The 22,751-nt window shown below is 32.8% G+C and overlaps 3 protein-coding genes across 3 annotated transcripts; 2 read left to right on the forward strand and 1 right to left on the reverse strand.

The window, feature by feature from the left end:
• Positions 1-3,579: 3,579 nt before the first annotated feature.
• LOC131013528 (uncharacterized) lies at positions 3,580-4,719 on the forward strand. Its single transcript, XM_057941646.1, has 3 exons — positions 3,580-3,689; positions 3,787-3,894; positions 4,256-4,719. Exons 1-3 carry the CDS (start codon positions 3,609-3,611, stop codon positions 4,502-4,504), a joined length of 438 nt encoding a protein of 145 aa, XP_057797629.1. The 5' UTR covers positions 3,580-3,608; the 3' UTR covers positions 4,505-4,719.
• A 3,704-nt stretch (positions 4,720-8,423) lies between these two features.
• On the forward strand, positions 8,424-8,747 carry LOC131008493 (uncharacterized). The gene has a single exon (XM_057935367.1). It carries the CDS (start codon positions 8,424-8,426, stop codon positions 8,745-8,747), a length of 324 nt encoding a protein of 107 aa, XP_057791350.1.
• Positions 8,748-10,148: 1,401 nt separating this feature from the next.
• On the reverse strand, positions 10,149-15,653 carry LOC131008494 (glutathione S-transferase T3-like). The gene is made up of 2 exons (XM_057935368.1): positions 14,859-15,653; positions 10,149-10,175 (listed from the first exon to the last, which is right to left on the reverse strand). The coding sequence occupies exons 1-2, from the start codon at positions 15,651-15,653 to the stop codon at positions 10,149-10,151; spliced, it is 822 nt and encodes a 273-aa protein (XP_057791351.1).
• Positions 15,654-22,751: the final 7,098 nt, after the last annotated feature.

Below are 22,751 nucleotides of genomic sequence, written 5' to 3' on the forward strand. Positions count from 1 at the left end.
TACATTTAATTACTTAAAGGAGCTTAAGTTAAAATACTTAATAGTATGGTGTTACATTTAATTTATAAAATTCTTTCAAATTTTCTGAACATGTATTTTTTTTCCTTAATTCTTATTCTTTTAAAATTCGATCATTATTATTCATGATATTTTTGTTACAATCACAATAATTCAGGCCATATTATCGTTAGTTTATGATAGTTTTGAAATGGACGACGTGTCATTTAGAATTTAAATTGATATATAGACAGAGCGAGGGATAGAGAGAGGAGAGTGTGATGTGTGTGGTTTGAATACTGCAAAATTACTATTTGTAAGCTCCAAAATAAGGAAGGCCTCTATTTAATGCTAAGCTGAAGGGTTCTGTGATTTTGATGCTTTTGGTGCCTGCGTTTGGTCTCTAAACAGACAACTACTTTTCAGCTTATTATGGCTGTATTTGTGACGTTGACACTTCTTTTATTGAGTTTCACCTTCAATTTTACTTATTTATTTTTATGTTAGGATTGGTGATTTAAAACTTACTCTATTTGACAACAAAAGCATCCGATGTGGTTTAAGATTTTAATCGAGTCTCTACCATATGTTGGATTGATTCGTTTATTGTGGAGTTGAGCTCAAGTTTTGTTTATGCAACATTTCTTCACTCAATGGGTTATTTGAGCTCATTGAGCTTTTAAAATTTATGTTTAAATTTAGATGTTAATAATTTCTTTAAGACTAAATAATCAAATATATATATCTCAAAGCCAATGAGGCCTAGCTCAAATGGCAAACCTGGGGCACGAAAAGACTCTCATTTGTGAAAGGTTTTGAGCTATAATTGGGTTATTTGAGCTTTTTAAAATTACATTTAAATTTAAATATTAATAATTTTTTTAAGACTAACTAATCAAATAATATCTCAAATTATCACTGTTTTCTCACTATTACTCTGCGTTTATATAATAAATTGCGGGGAACTATATATTCAAAATAACTATTTTTTATATTTATCATAATGTATCGCCTTTGATTCTTAAAATATTTTACTTAAACTGTCTCATTGATCTTGTCATGTTTTTCTTTTTGGGTTGTCCCATTGATCTTGTCATGTTTTTATATTTAGTAATGATTTTACACTACAAACAATATGACCTCACACCTTTACACACTTTTACTACACTAATTATATTCTCCTTAATAGCCGTGTTCAAAATAAATGGGACGAACGGAGTATTAGATAATTTTTATAGTACTCTTTGACGTAAAAAATATTCAATTCTATTTCCACGTCAAGCTATGTAAAATTTTCAATTATCGTAATTAGAATTTGTCTAGGACAATTGGCCAAAATCAATAAAAGATGATAAAATTAACTAAAAAAATTGATAATTTTTAAAATATATTTGACTATTTAGCATTTCTTTAGATGATTGTACGACTTCAAATAATTAAAGTATATAAACGTTTTTGTCTACTTATGCGCTAATGATTATAATCATATATATACTATTGCTTTTATGGTTGATTTACATCGATTTATTTTATTTTTACACTGAACAATTTGAGTAGTTTGTCGTTTAGAATTTTTTAAAATATATCAGCTTAATTGTAAGTTACATAAAAAACACTTATCCTTTAACAACAATTTGTATATATTTAATTTGAAATGTGGTTTAGTGCAAAAATACAATTCAGTTTATTACTATTATATGAAATACCTGCTATAAAATCCTAAATTTTAAATATTGTTGCAAATTCGACCCAGGTCCCAGACTTTGAAATGTTGCAATTAAGACCTTTTTTTTTTCTCTCTCTCTCCTTTGGTTATGTGCAAAGTTCGATTTCTCGAAAATAATGTTAGATAAATCATTCCACGTAGGTTAATCAGAGACTTGAAAATTTAGAGAAAGGTCTAATTTGTACAAATTAAAAAGTTGGGTCTTAATTGCAGCATCTCAAAATTACTTGAGTTGAATTTGTAATAATGTGTAATATTTAGGATCTATAATTATCTCAATTATGAAATAGGTCACGCGACTCATCCTCTAGGAGGGTAATAGGAAACAAAAGTTTGTACAAATAAATAAAATAAAATTCTATTTGAGAATAGTTATTTTCGTACGTTTTAGCAGGCTAGCTAAACATGTTGACCATATCCCAAGTTTGCATTATTTTGGAAATTTCGCTTTTGTAACAGAGTTTTCAACTTTTATCATATTTCAGATAATAAGTTAGATAGGCAATTGTACAAATGGATATTAGACTCTATAAGTCTATAATAATTCCATCCCATCTGACGGAATCCACTGCCAAAATATTTATCTCTTGCTTCAAAATTCCTATATGTACGATTTTATTTTTTTCAATATTAATTTTATCATCTTATTTGCGTGGGAGTGTGGTAGCAGTTCTAAAATTGGAAATGAAGTGGGAATTTTGTTTTCGGAAAAAAACGAAGGTACAGTTTAGAATTTATATATTCTATTATGATTGGGAAGGGTACGGTAATCCCATTTTAATTAATTTGGTGAAGTTTACAATGGGGTATAAGATTCTTTGTTGTTGCATATTTGTGTTTCAAATCTGCGATGCATGCCGCATTTAATGTACGTATGCATAATATATATAAATATGTAGTATTCTGTACTATCAATAATGTACAATATGTGATATTGGGATGAGCTAATTAAACAAAAATCTATTTTAAATATTTGCGGTTTTTAACCATTAGATCATGAATATTTGCGGTTTATACATCACTTTGTTAGATTAATTTATGGTCTTAAGTTCAAATCCATAGAAAGTGAAGATTTATAACTCCAAAATATTTATGTATATAGATGAAATGCCGCGTTCAATGTTTATTATTATTATTATTATTATTATTATTATTATTATTATTATTATTATTAGTTTGCAACATTCAATGTTATTATATTACTATTTTTTCATTTCATATTGGAGAACTATAAATTTCTACAAGGTGTATATATATATCCTTTTAACTTTCCCGGGTCTTTATCAAAAAAAAAAAACTTTCCCGGGTCTTATATAAATAATGGGATTAAACTATGGCAAAATATATATAACATAATATTAATTTATCCAATTTTAAACAAAAATCAATGTAAAATCCGGATGAAAGTCGTATATATCTTGCATTAATCACCCTAAGTAACTAAGGAAGGAAAAATATTTAATTTAGAGAACATATATATGAAATATAATTCCAATTTCGAAGCTGAAGTGGTGGTCCTTGGCATGATCCTTAAACTTTAAAAAAATTCTCTTGGCGGTTGGGCATTAGCATCTGTGTTAAGAACATGTTTATTCTAAAATAATTTAATTTTGTATTGTAGTATTTCTTACAAGTATATTCCTGTCCCTAATTTCCCGTTGGTTGTAGTGGCCTGATATGTAGCAATCATTATATAGTGATTAGTAAAAATAAAAAAGAGTGCTTTCTAAATTTATTACACAATAATTCAAGAATGATGACTGCATGTCAGTACACATCTCAACATTCCGTGACCCCCAAAACCCATCATCATTCTTTTAGCCTCTATAAAAACCAACATCCGATTACCTAAATATTTCACACAAAAGAGAAAGAGAGAGAGAAGATGGCTGCAGCTAAAACGCAGAGGAGAATGGCTTTGCGCAGAAAGCTTCACATCTTGAGAACTCTAACCAAATCAAAATCTGTAATTAATGATGTTTTTTCTTTTCAAAACTTCATTTATTGTTATTTTTATGATACGCTTTAATATTTATTTAATTTTGTTTTGTTGCTTTTTGAAGGTGAAAAGGAGTTCCATTATCATGGATGCTTTTCTCTACATCTACAAGTTGAAACTGCAAGTTGAGGCCATAAAAAAAGAGTATCAATACCTTATCAACCATATCCAAGTACCACTCTCTCTCTCACATGTTATAAGTGTGTGTCTCTATATTTATGTGTTTGCTTGACAAAACATATTTTATCGGATGTAGTATCTATATTCTATATAATACTATAAGATTATGTATTAATACTTATTTGCTCTCCTTTTCTCTCTCATATTTTATCATGTGTAGTATATATTGATACACACTGGAACACTGGTATGTAGTGACGGATTTAGGGGGTGCTGAGAGGAGCTCTAGCACCCTAACCTAATTTTAGAATTTCCTTAAATTAAATCTCATATTTAATAGTGGTAGTTCACCAAAAGTGTTGGACCTCTGGTATACTGACATGTCTGTTTTTAATTATGAAAAAAAACAACAGCAAGTGAAGGTGGAGAAGATTGGGACAGGACATCTGGTAGTATTGGTGACTTGCAAGAAAGGTGAAGAGATATTGGTATCAATTCTTGAGGCATTTGAGAAACTGAATGTGAACGTGGTGCAAGCTAGGGTTTCTTGCAACCACTTTTTTGGAATGGAAGCCATTGTTCAAGACTCCGTTGATGCTGCAATCTTGAGCCACGCCATTCTCGAGGTCATCCAGAAACAAACTCAAATATGTATTTTTTAAATTATTATTGATTTTTTTCGCAGTTTTTAAATAGTTGTACTTTATTTCTAGTGTTACTAGTATTGTATTACGTTGTAAAAGGCCACTTTCAATTTTGAAGTGTGAAAGGTGAGAGAAAGTGACCTCCCAAGCTGCTGAAAAAAAAAACAAAATTAGAGAAGCAAAATATAAGAAATGAAAGCAAAAGAAGTATCTAAATTATCGCATGTTTTATTTCTTACTTTATGCATGCCATTAATAAATGTGTTCTAATACTAATGTGCATCGACCCAAAAAAAAAAAAAATTGAAAAATTGAAAAAATCGGTATTTTTGGGAACTGTTTGTTTAAACTTTATGCGATTGCACAGTGGATGGAGCTTAATTTGAAATAGGAAATGTTGTCTATTTTTGAGTGAAACATCAAAATCAAACAAAATGGATGTACAGTTTTAGTGAACCATAAATATATTCAAAAATCGACAAGTGGAGTGTGGAGTGATTAGATCGTGTGGCCCAATATATTGCCTAGAAATTCCAACACATTTTGAGAAATACTTTAATCATTTTGTAATGTTCACAAAATGAGTCTCATTTCACTTTTTAAAAAATTTCTATCACATGGTATGTCATTTTCTCCATTCACAATATAATTAATTATAATTTTAACACCACTTCTTAATAGTAAGATCTTTTCTTTACTCATAATAAACTAAATTTTTTCATTAAAATCATTGTCATCCCTTTTTAAGATTATTTTTAACTTATGGAGTAATAAAGAATCTCAGTGTGCAGTTTATTCAATTTGAGAGAAAAGAGTTGATTAGCCCCCTCGGCTATACTGCATTGGCATTTCGATTTCCTCACAGATATACTTTTAAGTTCGAAATAATGAAAAATGTTCACTCAACCATGTGTGCACATTCATAGTATATACCAAAGCACGTTCAATCAACACGGAAAGAAATGAACGAAGAATCTGAGCAAAAATCCATTGTATTGAAATCAGATCAGCGTCCCAAATGAAAAACGAGAGTGTTGCGGGATTTGATTTGTGCAACTAATCTCAGCCGTGTATTTTATAAGGAACGAACGGATATGATTTGTTCTCTATTCTATCTATAAGAGGGGTGTCTTTGTAGAAACGGGCCCTATATATATAGGGGCACGCTCCAGTGAGACCCCCTATTTTTCGTGTAACATGAGGACAATGAATAAGACATATAATACTAATTAACAAGACATATATCTAACGAACAAGATTTATATACTGATGAAAAACGAAATTTAAAAAATTGGTAATGAATAAGACATATATACTGATGAACAAGACAGTATATACTGATAAACAATGCAATATATACTGATGAATAATAAAATTTAAAATATTCTGCCCTCTCCAGGATTCAAACCCTGCGAAAAAAAATCTCCCTCCAGATACAATATCAGTCATAAGATTGATAAAATAAACGCACCAGATCGTGCCCTAAATCTCACTAAAATTAGGTGGTCTCATTGGAGCGGTCCCCTGTATATATATATATATATATATATATATATATATATATATATTTGAAAGACATAAAAAAATACTAATTTTAAGGGACGGGCCAAGTATATATATATATATATATATATATATATATATATACATATAATGAATCTATAGTCACGGTGTTAAGGGGGGTGTATTAGTTCAAGACTTTAATAGATTTCTGCAGACTTTTAAAATCTGGGTGTATTCATTCAAGACTTTTAAAAGTCTACGAAAATTTGGGTGTATTCGTTCAAAACTTTTAAAAGTTTATAAAAATCTGGGTGTATTCGTTCAAGACTTTTAAAAGTTTATGAAAATCTAGAGGTATTTAAAAATCTGCAGACTTTAAAGTTGGAATGACTTGCATTGATTTCGTTGAAAAAATACACGTGAACAAATCCGACCTCATATCACGAGAATTCAAATCTTGAGAATTCCAACGCTCGCTGGGTGCCAGCAGCGGACGCGGCTGAAGAAGCCAACGCCGGCTGACACCTAGCGGCCGTCGATCCATCTGTAATCATATGATATATACGCATATGTGTGTGTTTGTATGCATTTTTTGGATATGAATCCATGTAATCATATTTTCTAGCACACCCCCCAATGCAGTTTTGACGAATGTTCAATTGTAAGATGCAAAATCTTTTCTTTTCTGTTTAAGCAATACAATTATTAATTTTTCAATTGCCTGCAGTTTCAATTACTTGTTATGTTTGACCAAGAGTTTGTTGCTTATGTCTATTATTTCTTGTCTTCTAATTCACACTAGACTTTTGACGTTGTTGATAGAATTTTGCCACTAAAGGCCAGCGGCTGGGTCTATCGCTCGTTCAATTCCTGCGCTCGCTGGGTTTGTGGATTTCAAGTCCGAAAATATCACGCCAATGTCTTGCTAATTCATTAAAAATCCGACCAAGAATTCATTCAAAATCATGAAGAATCCGTGAGAATTCTATAGATTTTTAAAATCCACGGACTTTTAAAATCTACATAAATCTTGAACTAATACACCCCCTAAATCTTGGATTGCATGAATTTAGGCCTTTCACATATGTGGGCCGCCATTTATGTTAAATAATACAGCAAATGATTGTCCATAATGACAAGGTTCCTCTAAACTTTTATTTTTCTTATTAATTAGATTTGTTAATGTCGACCCAATGTTGGTTATTTTTTACTCCGAATACAGTAACTGAAGCTGAGAAAATGTTGGTTAATAAATAAATTGGGCCCGAATTAAATCCTCTTCTCCAAATAAAGTCATACTCCCTTCGTCCCACTTTAATTGGCACATTTACCTTTTTTATTTGTCCCACTTCAATTGGCACTTTCTAAAAATAGTATGTGATCCATATTTTCTATACACACATTAAACAAATGGTTCCCACCCACTTTACACACCCAACCCTTTATTCTTAATCTATGTGCCTAAAGTAAAAGTGCCAATTGAGTACAAAAAATCCTAAACCTCAAGTGAATCACAAGCTCAAATTAAAGATCAAAGATTACCTAAGAAAGAGTATTGAGATGAAGGACATTGGTGATGCATAAAGAATTATATATAGGAATGAACATTGAAAGAAAGAGCAATTGTAAAGGAGAGAAATGGTTAAAATGCCTTATTCAAATGTTGTAGATAGTATTATGTACACAATGATGTATACTGGACTTGACATTGCTCAAGTGTAGCATGAAGGTATAAGCTTGATCCTATTAAAGTTGATTCTTAGATATCTTAAAGGAAGTTCAGATAGAGAATTTTGTTTTAGAGACAGGATAAATGTGATAAATTGCCTTTTGATTGGTTACACTGTTTTAGATTATGCAGCTAATTAATGTTCATTAATAGAAGGTCCCCAATCAAGCAATATTTTCAATCTATTTTATGTGCAGTTGGTTGGGAGCCAGCTCTTCAATCTATGGCAGCTTTGTCAACCACAGATGATGAATATAATGGCTATTACATAGTAAATAAAGGAAGTCATTTGGTATAGCTGAGTTTGGAGTTAATTAGGATCCGGTAAAAATTAACTATGACAGTCAAAGTGCTTTTCTTTTAACAGATCATCAGGTATTTCATTAAGAGCATCTCCAGTCGGCGAGTCGAAGGGAGCGTCGATACGGGGCGCTGGGAGGCGAGCAGCGTTGGAGTGTCGGCCAGATGCGAGGCCGTGTCGAGTGGGCGACCCGGGGCGAATGGGGGAGATGGCTCCGGATGCGTCCCATTAAAAAAAAAATCAAAATTTCGTTTTTTTAAAAATTTAACCGTTTGAAATATTTTTTTTTTAAAATCGACCGTTGGAGCCAACGGTCGAATTCAGCCATTTTTTTTTCTCCTTTATCTATATATATCCCAACTTAATTCCATTCATTTCATTATATAAAAATCATTTCAAAAGTGATGCAGGAAGCGGCTCGCAAGGATATTGAACGAGCCTTCAGCGTCCTTCAAGCTCGTTGGGCAATCGTCAAAGGCCCATCGTGTCTTTGGAGCAAGGAGGAGATGGGCGACATCATGTTCACGTGCATCATTTTGCACAACATGATTATCGAAGACGAAGGCGAGCACGCAACACAGTGGGAAGAAGACGCCGACGAAGCTTCGAGTAGCGCCGCATCTCAACCTCGTGCCGGTGCTCCGCCGGATTTTCGTGCATTTGTTGCACGACAAGCATCCATGCGAGACGCGGAGATGCATGCTCGCCTCACTTTGGACTTGAAGTAGCACATTTGGTCTCGTTTTGGTCCGATTGAACCCTAGGTAATTATTGTAATTTTTATTTTTTTATATTGTATTTAAATTATTGTAATGTAGAATTTTAATTTTAATAAAATATGAATTTTAAAAATAAAAGTGTAGAAATGTGAATTTTGTGGAAATGAGGATCTAAGCACCCATCTAAGACACAATGCATTGGAGAGGGGTGTGTCTTAGGTGGGGACCACCTTCTAAGACACCCCCTAAGCACCAATGCATTGGAGATGCTCTAAAGGTCAAAACACAAATATTAGACTTCATTTTGTTCGAGATACTGTAAGCAACTGAGATGTGAAAATGGAGAAAATATCAACTCAAGAAAATGCACTTGAAGGCATTATCAAGTTCCAAGTTGGTTACTGTCTTAAGTTAGAGGGTGTTTGGCTGAGCTCATAAGCTCCTCAAAACAGCTTATAAGTTGTTTAGGAGCTTATAAGCTCCTCCAAAGTGTTTGGCAAAATAAGCTTCCACACAGCTTATAAGCTCCAAGAAAAATAAGTTCCTCTACCCCAACTTATTTTTTTATAATCTCATATGCAACTATAATTTATTATTTTCATTATATATCATTCAAGTTCATTTTTCTTCGATTTTCTCTCTCTAACAAAAAAATCTCTCTCTAGCTTATAAGCTCAATTATCCAAACACTTTGACAACTTATAAGCTCTTAAAAATTATATCTTATAAGCTCTTGAAACATTTTATAAGCTCCAAGAGCTTATAAGCTATTTAAAATAAACTTAGCCAAACACCCTCTTAGTGAATATGTTGTCTCTTAATGGCAGGGCCGTTTTTGATGAAAAATGGGCCCAAAACAAAACAATAAAAAATGACCATTTATCTACCATCATAAAAATACAATAATGAATTAAAAAAAAAGAGATTTTGGCAAATAAAATCACGAATTATTTTGAAATTGCAATTTTAACGTGACTTTAAACTGTGACGAATTAAATAACCATATTTAATTGAAATTGTACAAAACGATGTCGTTTAGGCTTCACCAAAATGACGCCATCTTTACTAATCCAGGCAAGCTCCAATTTAGAAATCATGCAACTGAAAAAAGAAAAAAAAGAAAAAAAATGATGAAATTGTAAAAATTGAAAAGGTAGCGATTTAATTTGCAACACTTCAAAAGTCACGTCAAAAATTGCGATTTCAAAATAGTTCATGATTTTATTCATTCAAAAATATATTAATATTCATAAAAATGATTTATTCTCGCCTTTTTACTTGCAAAGTCATCTATAATATCATTTGTTTCAAGATTTTCTAATACATCTTTTTTCATACACAAAATTGCTAAACCATTTAATCTTTCTTGTGTCATCGACAATCTCAAATATGTCTTCAACAATTTTAACTTCAAAAAACTCCTCTAAGCTGAAGCTGCTGTAACAGGCATACTCAACAATTAGATCATATAAGCTATTGCAACATTTGGTTAACAATGTGTAATTTCAAAGGGCACTTTCAGTTCCTCCCATTTGGCTCTGCATTTCTACTTTGTTTTACAAACTAAAAAGAGGAGAAGGTAAAGATGAGAAATTGCAAGAGATTGTTAAGAAAGCTTGTGCACAAAATGGACAAGTGATCGAATGCTAAAGATTGGTGGAGTTTGAATACGTAAGTGAAGTTACATTTGATTCACTAATGAAGGTGATCATATTCAGTCATTGTCTGTTTGATGTTCAGTCCTCTAAGAAACAAACGTTTCAAAGAGATTTTAATCTAAAACTTGTATTGAAACTGCTGATTTTGGTTAGCAATCTTCGACATCTGTAGAATGTGCTTGTTTGTGGATTTTGTCTTTCATTAAATGAGTGCATAAATCGCTAGTCCCAAACAAGCATTTAGCTTAAATTGCGATTTCATATAATGTTTGGGCTTAAATTATTTGGGCTTTATTAATAATGTTTGGGCTCAAATTATTTGAGCTAAGAGAAATAAAAAGTACTACATATTTTTGTAGACTAGAATATTGAGCATCTATAACAATTTTAATTTCCGAATTTAACTACATACGTATTAAACTTTAAGAAATTGCAACTTATCAAATATACGGTTTCCTTCTTTTTAATATATATTTATATAGGGGTGCGCTCCAGTGAGACCCCCTAATTTTCGTGTAACATGAGTACAATAAATAAAACATATAATACTAATGAACAAAACGTATATTTAATGAACAAGATGCGTATACTGATGAAAATAAAATTTTAAAAATTCATAATGAATAAGACATATATACTGATGAACATGACAGTATATAATAATGATGAACAATGCAGTATATACTGATGAATAACAAAATTTAAAATATTCTGCTCCCTCCAAGATTCGAACCCTGCGAAAAAAATCATCCTCCAGATACAATATGAGTCATAGGATTGATAAAATAAACGCACCAGATCGTGCCCTAGATCTCACTAAAATTAGGGGGTCTCATTGGAGCGGCCCCCTATTTATATAATATATAAAAGAGGAGTTTTTTCCCTCCATTTTCCCCTTCTTTTTCTCTCTCTCTAATTCCACCATTTTTTCACTATTTTTTTCTTTTCATTTTTTTATATTTTAATTATTTTCTAAACGTCATCAAGTTTAATTCATGAACAAAATAATCAATATGTATCTTAAATATAATATCGTATAAAAATCATCAAAAATGAATTTAAAATGAATAAGTTATGAAAATTTTAAAATATTTTATTTTCCGTCTCTTCATTAAAAATTTATAAATTTTTATTTATGTTTATATATGAAAATGTATTTATTATGATGAATAATTTATATAATAATATGCATAATGAAAATATGTGTAGTGATGCAAGTTCTTTAAGGAAAAATATGTTTTTGAATGGTGTGAATCATGTCTTTATGCTGTTATACATCTTCTCATTTATTTGAAACGGTGCAGTTGGACCATAAGCAAAACAGATTTAGATAAACGTCAGTATTTGAAAGCTGTGATCATGGAAACCTTGAGAATCAGCACACGACGTTAAACTGTTAGGCTACGACATCGCAGAACATGAGTGGTTATCAACGCGTGGGCTGTTGGGAGGGATCGTTGCTATGGCAAGATCCCGATGAATTTATGCCAGAGAGATTCTTGAATAGTTGAGTTGATTTCAAAGGGCACTTTCAGTTCCTTCCATTTGGCGCTGCATTTCTACTCTGCTTCACAAACTAAGAAGAGGAGAAGGTAAAGATGAAAAATTGCAAGAGATTGTTAAGAAAGCTTGTGCACAAAATCGACAAGTGAATGCTCAATTGTTGGAGTTTGAATACGTGAGTGAGTTAAAGGGCAGTTTGGAGGAGTTGCGCTGATGATGTTTTCTTCAGTTGGATTGTTTGTTAAGGTGGAGATTGATTCATTGTTTTCTTCCTTTTCTTGTTGTAGCTCTTGAAATCAGTTGAATAATACATCAAAGTCTCTCTCCTATGGACATATATCTTCGTGATTGAACTATGTAAAGTACTGTGTTACTCAATTTCGTTTCTTCTTGATATTGTTTGTTTACTTTGATATTGAGAGTTTATTTGAAAGTTCCATTCGGTTGTAATTCGTAACAGATTCCCACCACTAAATTATCTCAAAAGTTCTCTCTTTTCATCTTGTCTCAAACAAAATTTATAGCTGCGATCTAAATGAATTATTGTTCTGAATTTATATTGGCCTTTTATACAATGAGATACAAATCATACGAAATAAACAATGTGAAAATATGAGATGAGGAAAGGGAAGAAAAGTCAGGGGTGAGAAATAATTTCGTGATCCAACGCACGATTTCGTATCAACTGGGCAAAGAAAAGTAGAAAACTCAATTTAAAACACACGCTTTCTTCGTTCATCTAGAATTTCATATTGCCAAACCTCTCTCTTTCTCTCTCTCCACTTTTGCGTGTATAGATTACGTGACTTCTACTAGGTCGTATACTGACAAAAATGAGATGAAAATATTTAATTATATATAATTAATCTCTTCGCTTTGGCATTATATTTTTTCTGCTTTTTAAATTTTTTATGGGAGTTGCTCTATTTATATTCTCGGTTATCAACTTGTCCACCAAACTTTTAAAACTTATACCAACTCAAATGTTATTTTACTATATTTAAATATAGTTCCAACCTAGGCTGTTTTTTTTTTTTTTTGTTATTAATATTTACTATATGCATTTATGTGTGTGTGGTATTATTTTTATGTTTATTATGCATACTTTATTTTCTGTAATATTTAGTTATAATAGTTTATACATTAAAAAAATTACATATATACAAGCATAAGATAACTAAAGATATACAAATTGAAACAAAAAAATACATAAAATATTTAAACCAAACAAAATTACATAAATAACTAAAGATACACGAAATTAAACAACACACGATGTGCACTAGTATTTTTTGCATTGTTGTAAATGAATCGTACGTAATTTAATTCTATTATAAATAAATTTTGCATAAGTTTTATACAATATAAAGTTTAAATTAATAAGCAAAAATATTCTGAAATACTCCTTGTTGCTATAAAATAGAGCATAGGATTAGAGATTGAATACAGATTTCAATGTAAAATAGAGACAAGTGTGCTGCAAAATACATACAACCATTACATTAGATTAGATATGCCCTTATATGTATGTATACGAAGTTGTAACAATAAATGTGACATTTACGCGTATAGTATGAAATGAATGAAAATTGTGAGAAAATAAAATACTCCCTCCGTCCCATATGGATAGGCTGATTGGGATTTTCACAAAGATTAAGAAAAATAATTGGAAATGAAAATATATAACTAAATTTCCTAGTATGCCCATATTTATTATTTAATGATGTATTAAAGTGGGAGTAAATTAAAGAATTAAATAGGGATATAATAGTAAATGAGTAAAAAAACATTATATTTTATGGAAATAAATCTATATAAATGGAACATTCAAAAAAGAAAAACAAGCCTAAGCATATGGGACGGATGGAGTACACAAAAAATCATCAATTAATTAGAATATATACTCGTAGTTTCGATACAAGATTCAGCATTAATTATGTCGATTTTCCTAGCACATGGGGCACATTTCTTGGAGTGAGGTTAATTTTGAAATATTAGTAATTATCTCTTATAGTCAAAGGTTTCAATTATATTGCTCATTACTACACGCAAATTGTAAATTACGTGCTGATGAAATCTCTACAGTATTATATAAAGCAGATGGGGGTTTAATTTATTTAATTCTAGAATTTGCTTCTTGTGCAGCATGATTCGGCCCTTCTCTACCATATAGATGTATTTTCAATTCGTAATGCTCGTGACATAATGTTCATGTATATGTTATATATGAACATAATGGAAAAGTAAAAATAAAATAGAGTAATCAGAATAAAAAAATGGAAAGTCAACTAACTAGCTAGACATAATGGTTATCAAGCTATGATTTGTATTATAATGAATTCACGATTTTAAAATAAGGGTAATAGCTCCTATATGCACAGATTTTCATAGTTTGTTTAATTTTCCACGTGAACTATTAATTCTATACCTGAAAATATATGACTTCTTTTTGTTCTAATTTTAACTATGCACACGACAAACATTTATAGCACTCATATATAATTCATTCGCGGATCCATAATCAGATGTCCTAATTGTGCAAGCCTACGTTCGACCCCCTGAGAGCATCTCCACTGGGGTGTGTCTTAGGGGTGTCTTAGATGGTGGTCTCCACCTAAAACACACTCCTCTCCAGTGCATTGTGTCTTAAAGGGTGTCTTAGATCTTCATTTCTACAAAATTCATATTTCTACACTTTTATTTTTAAATTCTCAATTTCATTGAAAATAAAATTAAACATTACAGTAATTAAAATAAAATTAAAAACATAATTAAAATACGATAATAAAATTAAAAATAACAATAATTGAATAATTTAAATAAGCCCTCGACGCTTGAGCACTTCTTGGACTAGGTGGTTGTGCAAGGCCAATTGTGCCTCCGTCATACCCGTTGTGTCCTTGTTCAAGAGCTTCATATCCATCTCCTCCCGTTTCATCTCGGCTTGCATTTTTTTCACCTCGGCGATTTCCCCCGTTTTGAGAGCATGCTCCCTCATGCTTTCGGCCACCTTCTCGAGGGCGTCGGAGAACGTCAAACCTCCTCCCGAAGACCCTTCTCCCTTCTTCGCCTTGCCCTTGTCTCGTTTTGCCGCTTTTTGGCCTTGGGGTCTCGTCGTGACACTCGGCTCTGAAGAAGTGGTGGTTGCTCCACCATCGGAGCCCTTCGACTTTTTTGTGGAGTGGACATCCCCGGCTTGCGACATGAATCTTTCGCATTCGCGAAGCACTTTCCAAGCTTTGACGTAGGAGAATTGCTTCTTGAAATTCACCTCGAACATCGTCTGGGCTTGTTGGAAGATTTGATCGTCGCCCATACCACTCCCCCAATTCTCCTTGCAAGTGTTGTAGAAGCCCTCGAAGAATTTCGTCTTCTTTTGGACACGGGCGAAGTGGGACTTGAGATGATCCGGCTTTCGCGGCGGCGCTCCCGACTCATTGAGCGAGTTGAACTTCTCCGCGATTGCTCCCCAATATTGGAGCAACTTTTGGGAGGTCCCCAAAATAGGATTGTGGGTTGCCTCCGCCCACAAGATTGCTACGAGCTCGGACTCCTTGCTAGAATATGCAGTGCGGGTGCCATTGGCTTTCGGCTTCACCGCCTCTAGCTCTTCTTGGACGTTGGCGTTCGCCGCCGGCGTGGGAAGATTTCCCGTAGCCAAGACATTGGAGGCTTGTGAAAATGGAGCAAATCCCATCATTGGAAGCCTCGAACCGCCTTGTTGCTCGAGGTATTCATCTAATTCACGATCCATTTAAAAATGTACAAGAGAGAATTGTTGTTGGGAAAATTTTTAAAGAGAGAATTGTAATTGTGAAAGTGGTGAATTTGATATAGTTGAAGAGTGGTATTTATAGAAGGGAAAAAACGAAAAAGAAAAAAAGAAAAAAAAAGAAAAATAAAATAGCCGTTTAAAAGCAACGATCGTTTTAAAAATATATATATATATTAAAGCAACAGTCATTTAAAAAAAAAACGATTTTCGATTTTTTTTTAAATTGGGCGCGTCCTTCGGACGCGCCATACACCATCGCCGCTCGCCCCGGGTCGCTGCTTCGACACGGCCTCGCATCAGGCCGCGTCTCCAGTGCAGCGCCCCCCTCCTCGACCCGCCTCGATCCAGCGCTCTACACCAGCGCTGGAGGTGCTCTAAATCAACTTGAACGGTAAATTTACAGCCCTAAATCGCGAACTGCGATCTTGAATTGAGAACTCAGAGCTCTCTAAACTTTAAATTGCAAAAAAAATAAAATTTTATAAAATTTGGAACCTATTTTATGATGAAACAACAACATTACTAATCCAACTACACCATTAAAAAAGAATCCGTTTAAATCACACATAGACAATTTCGACTTTGACCTAAACATTCATTTTTCAAAAGTTATAGTAGTTCATATATAAAACAAAATAAAAAAAATTGCGTATTTAAGCATTATATTACCCCCTTAAAATATATATAATTGAGGAAAATACCAAAAGGGCCTTTAAATTTAAATAATTGTGATGTCATCAGGGCCGTTTCTGACGAAAAATGGGCTCATGGCGAAATGGTAAAAATGAACCATTTATCCACCATCATAAACAAAAAATAACACTTTTTTTAAAGTCATATTATAACATTTCGATAAGAAAAAAGTACCAACAATTATAAAAAATGGCTTGTTCTCACCTTTTTACTTGCGAAGTCATGATCTATAATAACATTTGTTTCAAGATTTCTAAGATTTTCTTTTCAATACAAAATTGCTAAATCATTTAATCTTTCTTGTGCCATTAACGATCTCAAATATGTCTTCAACAATTTTAACTTTGAAAAATTCCTCTCAGCCGAAGCTACGGTAACAGGTATAGTCAACAAGATAAGCTATTGCAACATTTGGATAATAATCTGTAACAAATTCAAAAAATTTAGTAGCTGACATTATTTTATTTGGCAATGTCATTTGTAATATTTTTAATTTAATAAATATATCATCTAAGTCAACACCAGATATATTATCATGAGTAAAAGTAGATTTCAAATTAACATAACAATGCCTTAATTTTTCACTATCCAAAGATATTAAAGTTTTCGAATCAAACAAAAAATCAAATAAATGATCAAATGATTTCATTTCTTCAAATCTACATGTTAAAGAAGCAATCACCATGTTCACGATAACTACAAAATACTCAATTCTAAATTACTCGTTGGGTGATATGATGAAAGTTCAACACTTTCTCCGGCGTCAAATTATTTTTTTTTCTAGTAATAAGATGTTTTGTTGAAAATATTGTCTCTATATTCATATTAAATGCAAGACTTTTAACAATAGTCAAATTTGTAACAAAACCTTCATTCATGTATACTCACTACTACAAATTCTCTCATACTCTACAGTTTTAAACTGTAGAGTATGTGCATTTCGCTCTGTAGAGAAAAGTAGTGTAGAGAAAGACCCTCCTTTTTCTCTACGGTTGTAAAACCGTAGTCTATAATTGACATAGACTACAGTATATCACGCACATACTCTACATCGTTCAACCGTAGTCTATTGTGTTCAATAGACTACATTTTCAACCGTAGTTTATTTATTTCGAACTGTAGTGTATTTGTACTTTTGTAGTATTTCGAAAATATAGACTACGATTAAGACCGTAGTCTTTATGAAATATAGACTACAGTGTTAATATCGTAGTTTATACATATTACTACAGTATCATATTGTAGTTTGCTTGTTTTAAAACTCTAGAATCCAAAACGAAATTAAAATACAAGAAATTTCATTTGCATTCAAAATCAAAATTTTTCATCAAACAATCCTGTAGCAAGTATTAATATAAATGTCAAACCCAAAATTCAATTCAAAATTTACAATATCAAGTATTGACAAATTACATAGCTAAAATAAAAATCTGTCATACTATATGTGTTCCAGCAACAAGCTTGCCCACTCAACACGAACTTCATCAATATCTTTTTGGCCATAAGTTCGATATCCTGTATATGTTAACAATTAAAAATATAATTATTAACACTATTTTATATAAATAAAAAAAATTAAATAAAAATAAAATGCATGTGTTAATCTTACAATCTTCTTCATAGATAGTCTTCTTTAACTTCTCGTCTTCTATGTCACCACTTCTAGGCACTCGTACTTTCTTCCACATGATAGCTCTATCTACATCATTTTTGCTGCATAATCCTTCTACAATTACAATAGATCAAGCTTAAGAAAATATTGGAACAAAATGTTATAAAATAAAAACAAAACATAAAAGATGAACTATTTTCTCATGAATGCTCACTGTCAAATTTTAGGATGGTTAAAGCAGTCTGTTTGCGGGAGGATTTTATGATCTTCTCGTCATCAAAATGTAATGAAAATTTTACAATAGCTACCTATATGTTCAGAGTTAACATACACCAAATTTCAGCGTAGTTGGTCCCTGTTTACTATGACAATAAATTTTTACAAGTTTACTACACAAAATAGTGAAACTTTTCGGGAGAAACAGTTTTACGGGAGGATTTCATGGTCTTCCCGTCATCAAAACTTAATGAAAATTATACAGTAGCTATCTATATGTTCCTAGTATCTATCCACCAAATTTCAGCCCAATCAGACCCCGTTTACTATGACAATAATGTTTTACAAGTTTACTGCTCAAAACAATGGAAATTTGCGGCATAAACAGTTTGCAGGAGGATTTCATAGTCTTCCCGTCATCAAAACGAAATGAAAATTTTACAGTAGCTATATATACATTACCATTATCTATCCACCAAATTTCAGCCCAATCGGACTCCATTTACTATAACAAATGAATAAAAGTCTGAAACATCTTCACTACAACAGAAAACCATCTCACTTCACAAACTTAATCAAATATACAAACTAAAAAATTTAACCGAACATGTACCATCTTTTAAAGTTCCTACACACGTACCCTATTTTTATATATACCTACAAAGAAGATATTAAAACAAATTTTCCCATAAGCAAAGCATTATATCCACTAATACTTTTAAGTAGTTTGAGTTTATCAATCCAACATGAGTCACATATATATTCAATCCTAGAATCTTTATACATCTTCACATGATGGGGGCTTTCAGTTACACACACAAAACATTAAGTTACAACCCAGATGCAGAATATGGTGGAGAGTTAGTTACCTGATGCAAAATATGGTGTGAAACGGCGTCTGAAACTGTATGTTGTCGTTGGGAATGTCGTCTGAAATTGCTTGTTCTCAGTTGAGGGCGGCCGCCGCCGACGGTTGACGAAGAGGACGGCTGACGACGGCAATTGAGGGAGAGTCGGCGGTTTTCTGCACCAGATGGCGGAGGAAGGCTGAGAGGGGGTTGACGATAGCGGTCGAGGAAAGGCCGCGTTTTCTGTAACAGACGGCGGAGGGGAGAACGTGTATGTGGGAGAGAGATAGTGCGTAGGGTTAGAATGTGATGTGGGAGGGAATTATGATAATTTTTATATTATTTTATTTACAAGTTAGATGAATTGACATACAATTTATTTAATATTCAAATAATTTAAAAAAATAAATTTTTATTATAAATTAATTCTTATTTTTTTTTTAAAAAATTGTTTTATTATAAATTACTTCTTATCTTAATTATTATTTAAATAATACTTAAATAAAAATCACTATACAATATAAATCCTTCTTATTTTTTTTATTTATAGCAAATAAATTCATAGTTGCTAAATATTTTAAATGACTAATAAGAATTATTATAAAATATATTCACTCTTTAAAATTTTACATGCATTTAAATTTATCTTATTTAATATTTAAAATATATCATCTAAAATTTTTAATTTTTTATATTTAATTATATATAAAATATAGATCATTCTTTTTTCATAATAACATAAATAAACTAATTTTTATTTAACATACTACAATTTTAAGCAAAACTGTAAATAAAAGTACATATACACATGCTTATACACTACAGTTTGAAGATCATCGTAGAGAAAAGTAAAACTACACACGCTCATACACTACGTTTTGAAGAAAACTGTAGAGAAAAGTCTGAAAAAACAAGCTCATACACTACGGTAGTTCATAAACTGTAGAGAGAAATTTCAATAACAAGCTCATACACTACATTTTTATGGAAACCGTAGTAATAGACTACTATAGACTACGTTTGGGACTACGTTTTGTTCGCTAGTGTAGTCTAAAATTAAAAAATGGCGCTCATACACTACAGTTCACCAAAAAAATTGTAGTCTATACGAATACGCTACGATTTTTCTATAAAACCGTAGTTATAGGGGTGTAGAGATTGCCTAAATTTGTAGTAGTGACTTTTCAAAAAATGATATTAGACCTTGTAATTGTTTCATAATAGAGTTAATGCATATAGTACACACAAAAGATGTTGTTAGACCTTATAAATTTTTTGGGCCCCCAAAATGCTTATGGCAAGTAATTTTTTGGAACCCAATTTTTTTTAGGGTTAAAGTACAAATTCACCACTAAATTAGACACCCCTAGAGCGTATCACTCCACATTCTCGACCTTGGCCCAAATACACCCCAGAGTCCATAAAAATGGTGCATTTAAACCCAGCAAGTTAATGGCCGTTATCTCTCCGTTGACTTTTTTTTTAATTTAAATTATGAATTTCGCCCCTTAAAACTTTTCCGGCCAGCCTTCGACGGAATCCCGACCTTCACCGCCATAAAAAAAACTCTTGGCTACACCTCCGGTCTCAACTCCTTCAGCTTCACCTCCCATCGTGACCGCTCCACCGGCACTAGTGCCAATGAGCTCACTCCCAGTGCCGACACCGACAACTCCCCCTTGTTGAGGGACACGCCGAAGAATTTTCTGCCATCGCTGAAGATGACGTCGGCGAAAAAATCGCGGTCGATTGTGCCGGCGTCGACGGAAATCCCCCTCGAAACAATGGTGTATGCGCCGATTGCGATTGGATCAAGGTAGTAAGGGGAGGATAAGGAGATCCCCTCTCTGCCGCCGATTGGGATCGAAATCATGTCGACGCCACTTAGAAATTAAAAAAAAAAAAATTAAATTAACTTGCGCGTATACCCCCATTCTCGACCTTGGCTCAAATACACCCTCATAGTCCATAAAAAGGGTGCATTTAAACCCAGCAAGTTAATGGAAACGGCCGTTAACTTGCTGGGTTTAAATGCACCCTTTTTATGGACCCTGGGGCTGTCTAGTTTTAATACAAGTAGTATACATAAAAAAATGGGCCCATAATAATAATAGTATATATAAAAAAAAAATGGGGGTATACGCTCTAGGGGTGTCTAGTTTAATACAAGTAGTATACATAAAAAAATGGGCCCATAATAATAATAGTATATATAAGAGAATATAAAACTTTTTGGGTCCCCAAAAATGATGGGCCTTGGCAGTCGCCCATGCTGGCCCGCCCTCAGAGACGGCCCTAGATGTCATGCATATTCACTCAACATGAAGACTTCCCTTCGTCCTTTATATTTATGCCCAAAATCTTTCGACACGAGTTTTAATAAAAAAATGATTGAGAAAGTTGTTGAATATATTAATAATGAATAAGTGTATTAATAGTGAAGAAAATGTCTCACGTTGAGAATATTGATAGTACAAAAAATGTCTCACATTAAGGAAAAATATTAAATTATATGTGAGATAGTGTTTTTTAAAAAAAGAACATATATTTGAAAGACATATCAAAAATGAAATAAAGACATATGTTTGAAACTAGAGCTCTAAACTTGAACCCAAAACCCCTGATCTTGGGCATTAACCACACTACCGCTCGGCTAATGCACACCATTAATGTCATTATTAAATATTATATGGTATGTGCCATGTGCAAATATTATTGAATTACATGGATCCTAATTAAATATGCGCGCGCGCGCGTGCGCACACACACACACACACATATATATATATATATAGGGGAGGGCTAGAATAAAAACACTCTTAAGTGTATAAAATATAAATGATTTTCAGCCCTTAGATCATCAAGATCTACGGTTGATTCGTAACCCTTTTGGATGAATTCGTGGTCCTGGGTTCGAATCCCAAAGGTAGCAAAAATTTATTTTTCACAATTCGTAACCATGTTGGATGAATTCGTAACCATGTTGGATAAAATTCGTACATTAAAAAACGTTTATATTTATATTTTAAGAAGTGTTTTTACCGTAGCCCTCCCCTATATATATATATATATATATATATGATAGTTGTATTTTTTTAAGTAGATGGATAATATAATGAGGTATAAATTTATCACTTAAAATGAGGATTGCATATATTTATATATGAAACAATAGGGCCGAATGGCCCTATTCAACATACAACATCAAATTTTGTCCACCATTTGAAAAAACATAAATTTTGGCCATTTTTTGTATGTCATGACTATTCTACCCTTCTCTCTCTCTCCTCTCTCTTTCTCATCTCCCTCTCTCTCTCCAGCGGCTGCGCGGCAGCGGCGCTGAGCTTGGAGAATTCGTCGGAACTCTCGCGGCGGTGGTGGAGGAGATCCTCACTCTCTCTCTCTCCAGCGGCTGCCGCTCTCTCCTCTCTCTTTCTCATCTCCCTCTCTTTCTCTCTCCAGCGCGCCGCTTGGGCAGAATTCGTTGGAGTAGAGGATGAGGCGGCGACGGTGGATCTGATCTGATCGTTGCGTCGCCTCCTCCATCGGCAGATCTGATCTCCACCTCCTTCGATTTCAGCCATGGCAGATCTGATCTGATCTGTGTGCTGCACGTATGGCACTTATGGCACTATTAGTGCCATAAGTGCCATAAGTGCACACTTCCCCCTAGGGTTTAGATATTCCATTTAGGGTTTAGATTATCCA

This window comes from Salvia miltiorrhiza, chromosome 2 (genome assembly GCF_028751815.1).
Source record: "Salvia miltiorrhiza cultivar Shanhuang (shh) chromosome 2, IMPLAD_Smil_shh, whole genome shotgun sequence".
Classification (NCBI taxonomy): domain Eukaryota; kingdom Viridiplantae; phylum Streptophyta; class Magnoliopsida; order Lamiales; family Lamiaceae; genus Salvia; species Salvia miltiorrhiza.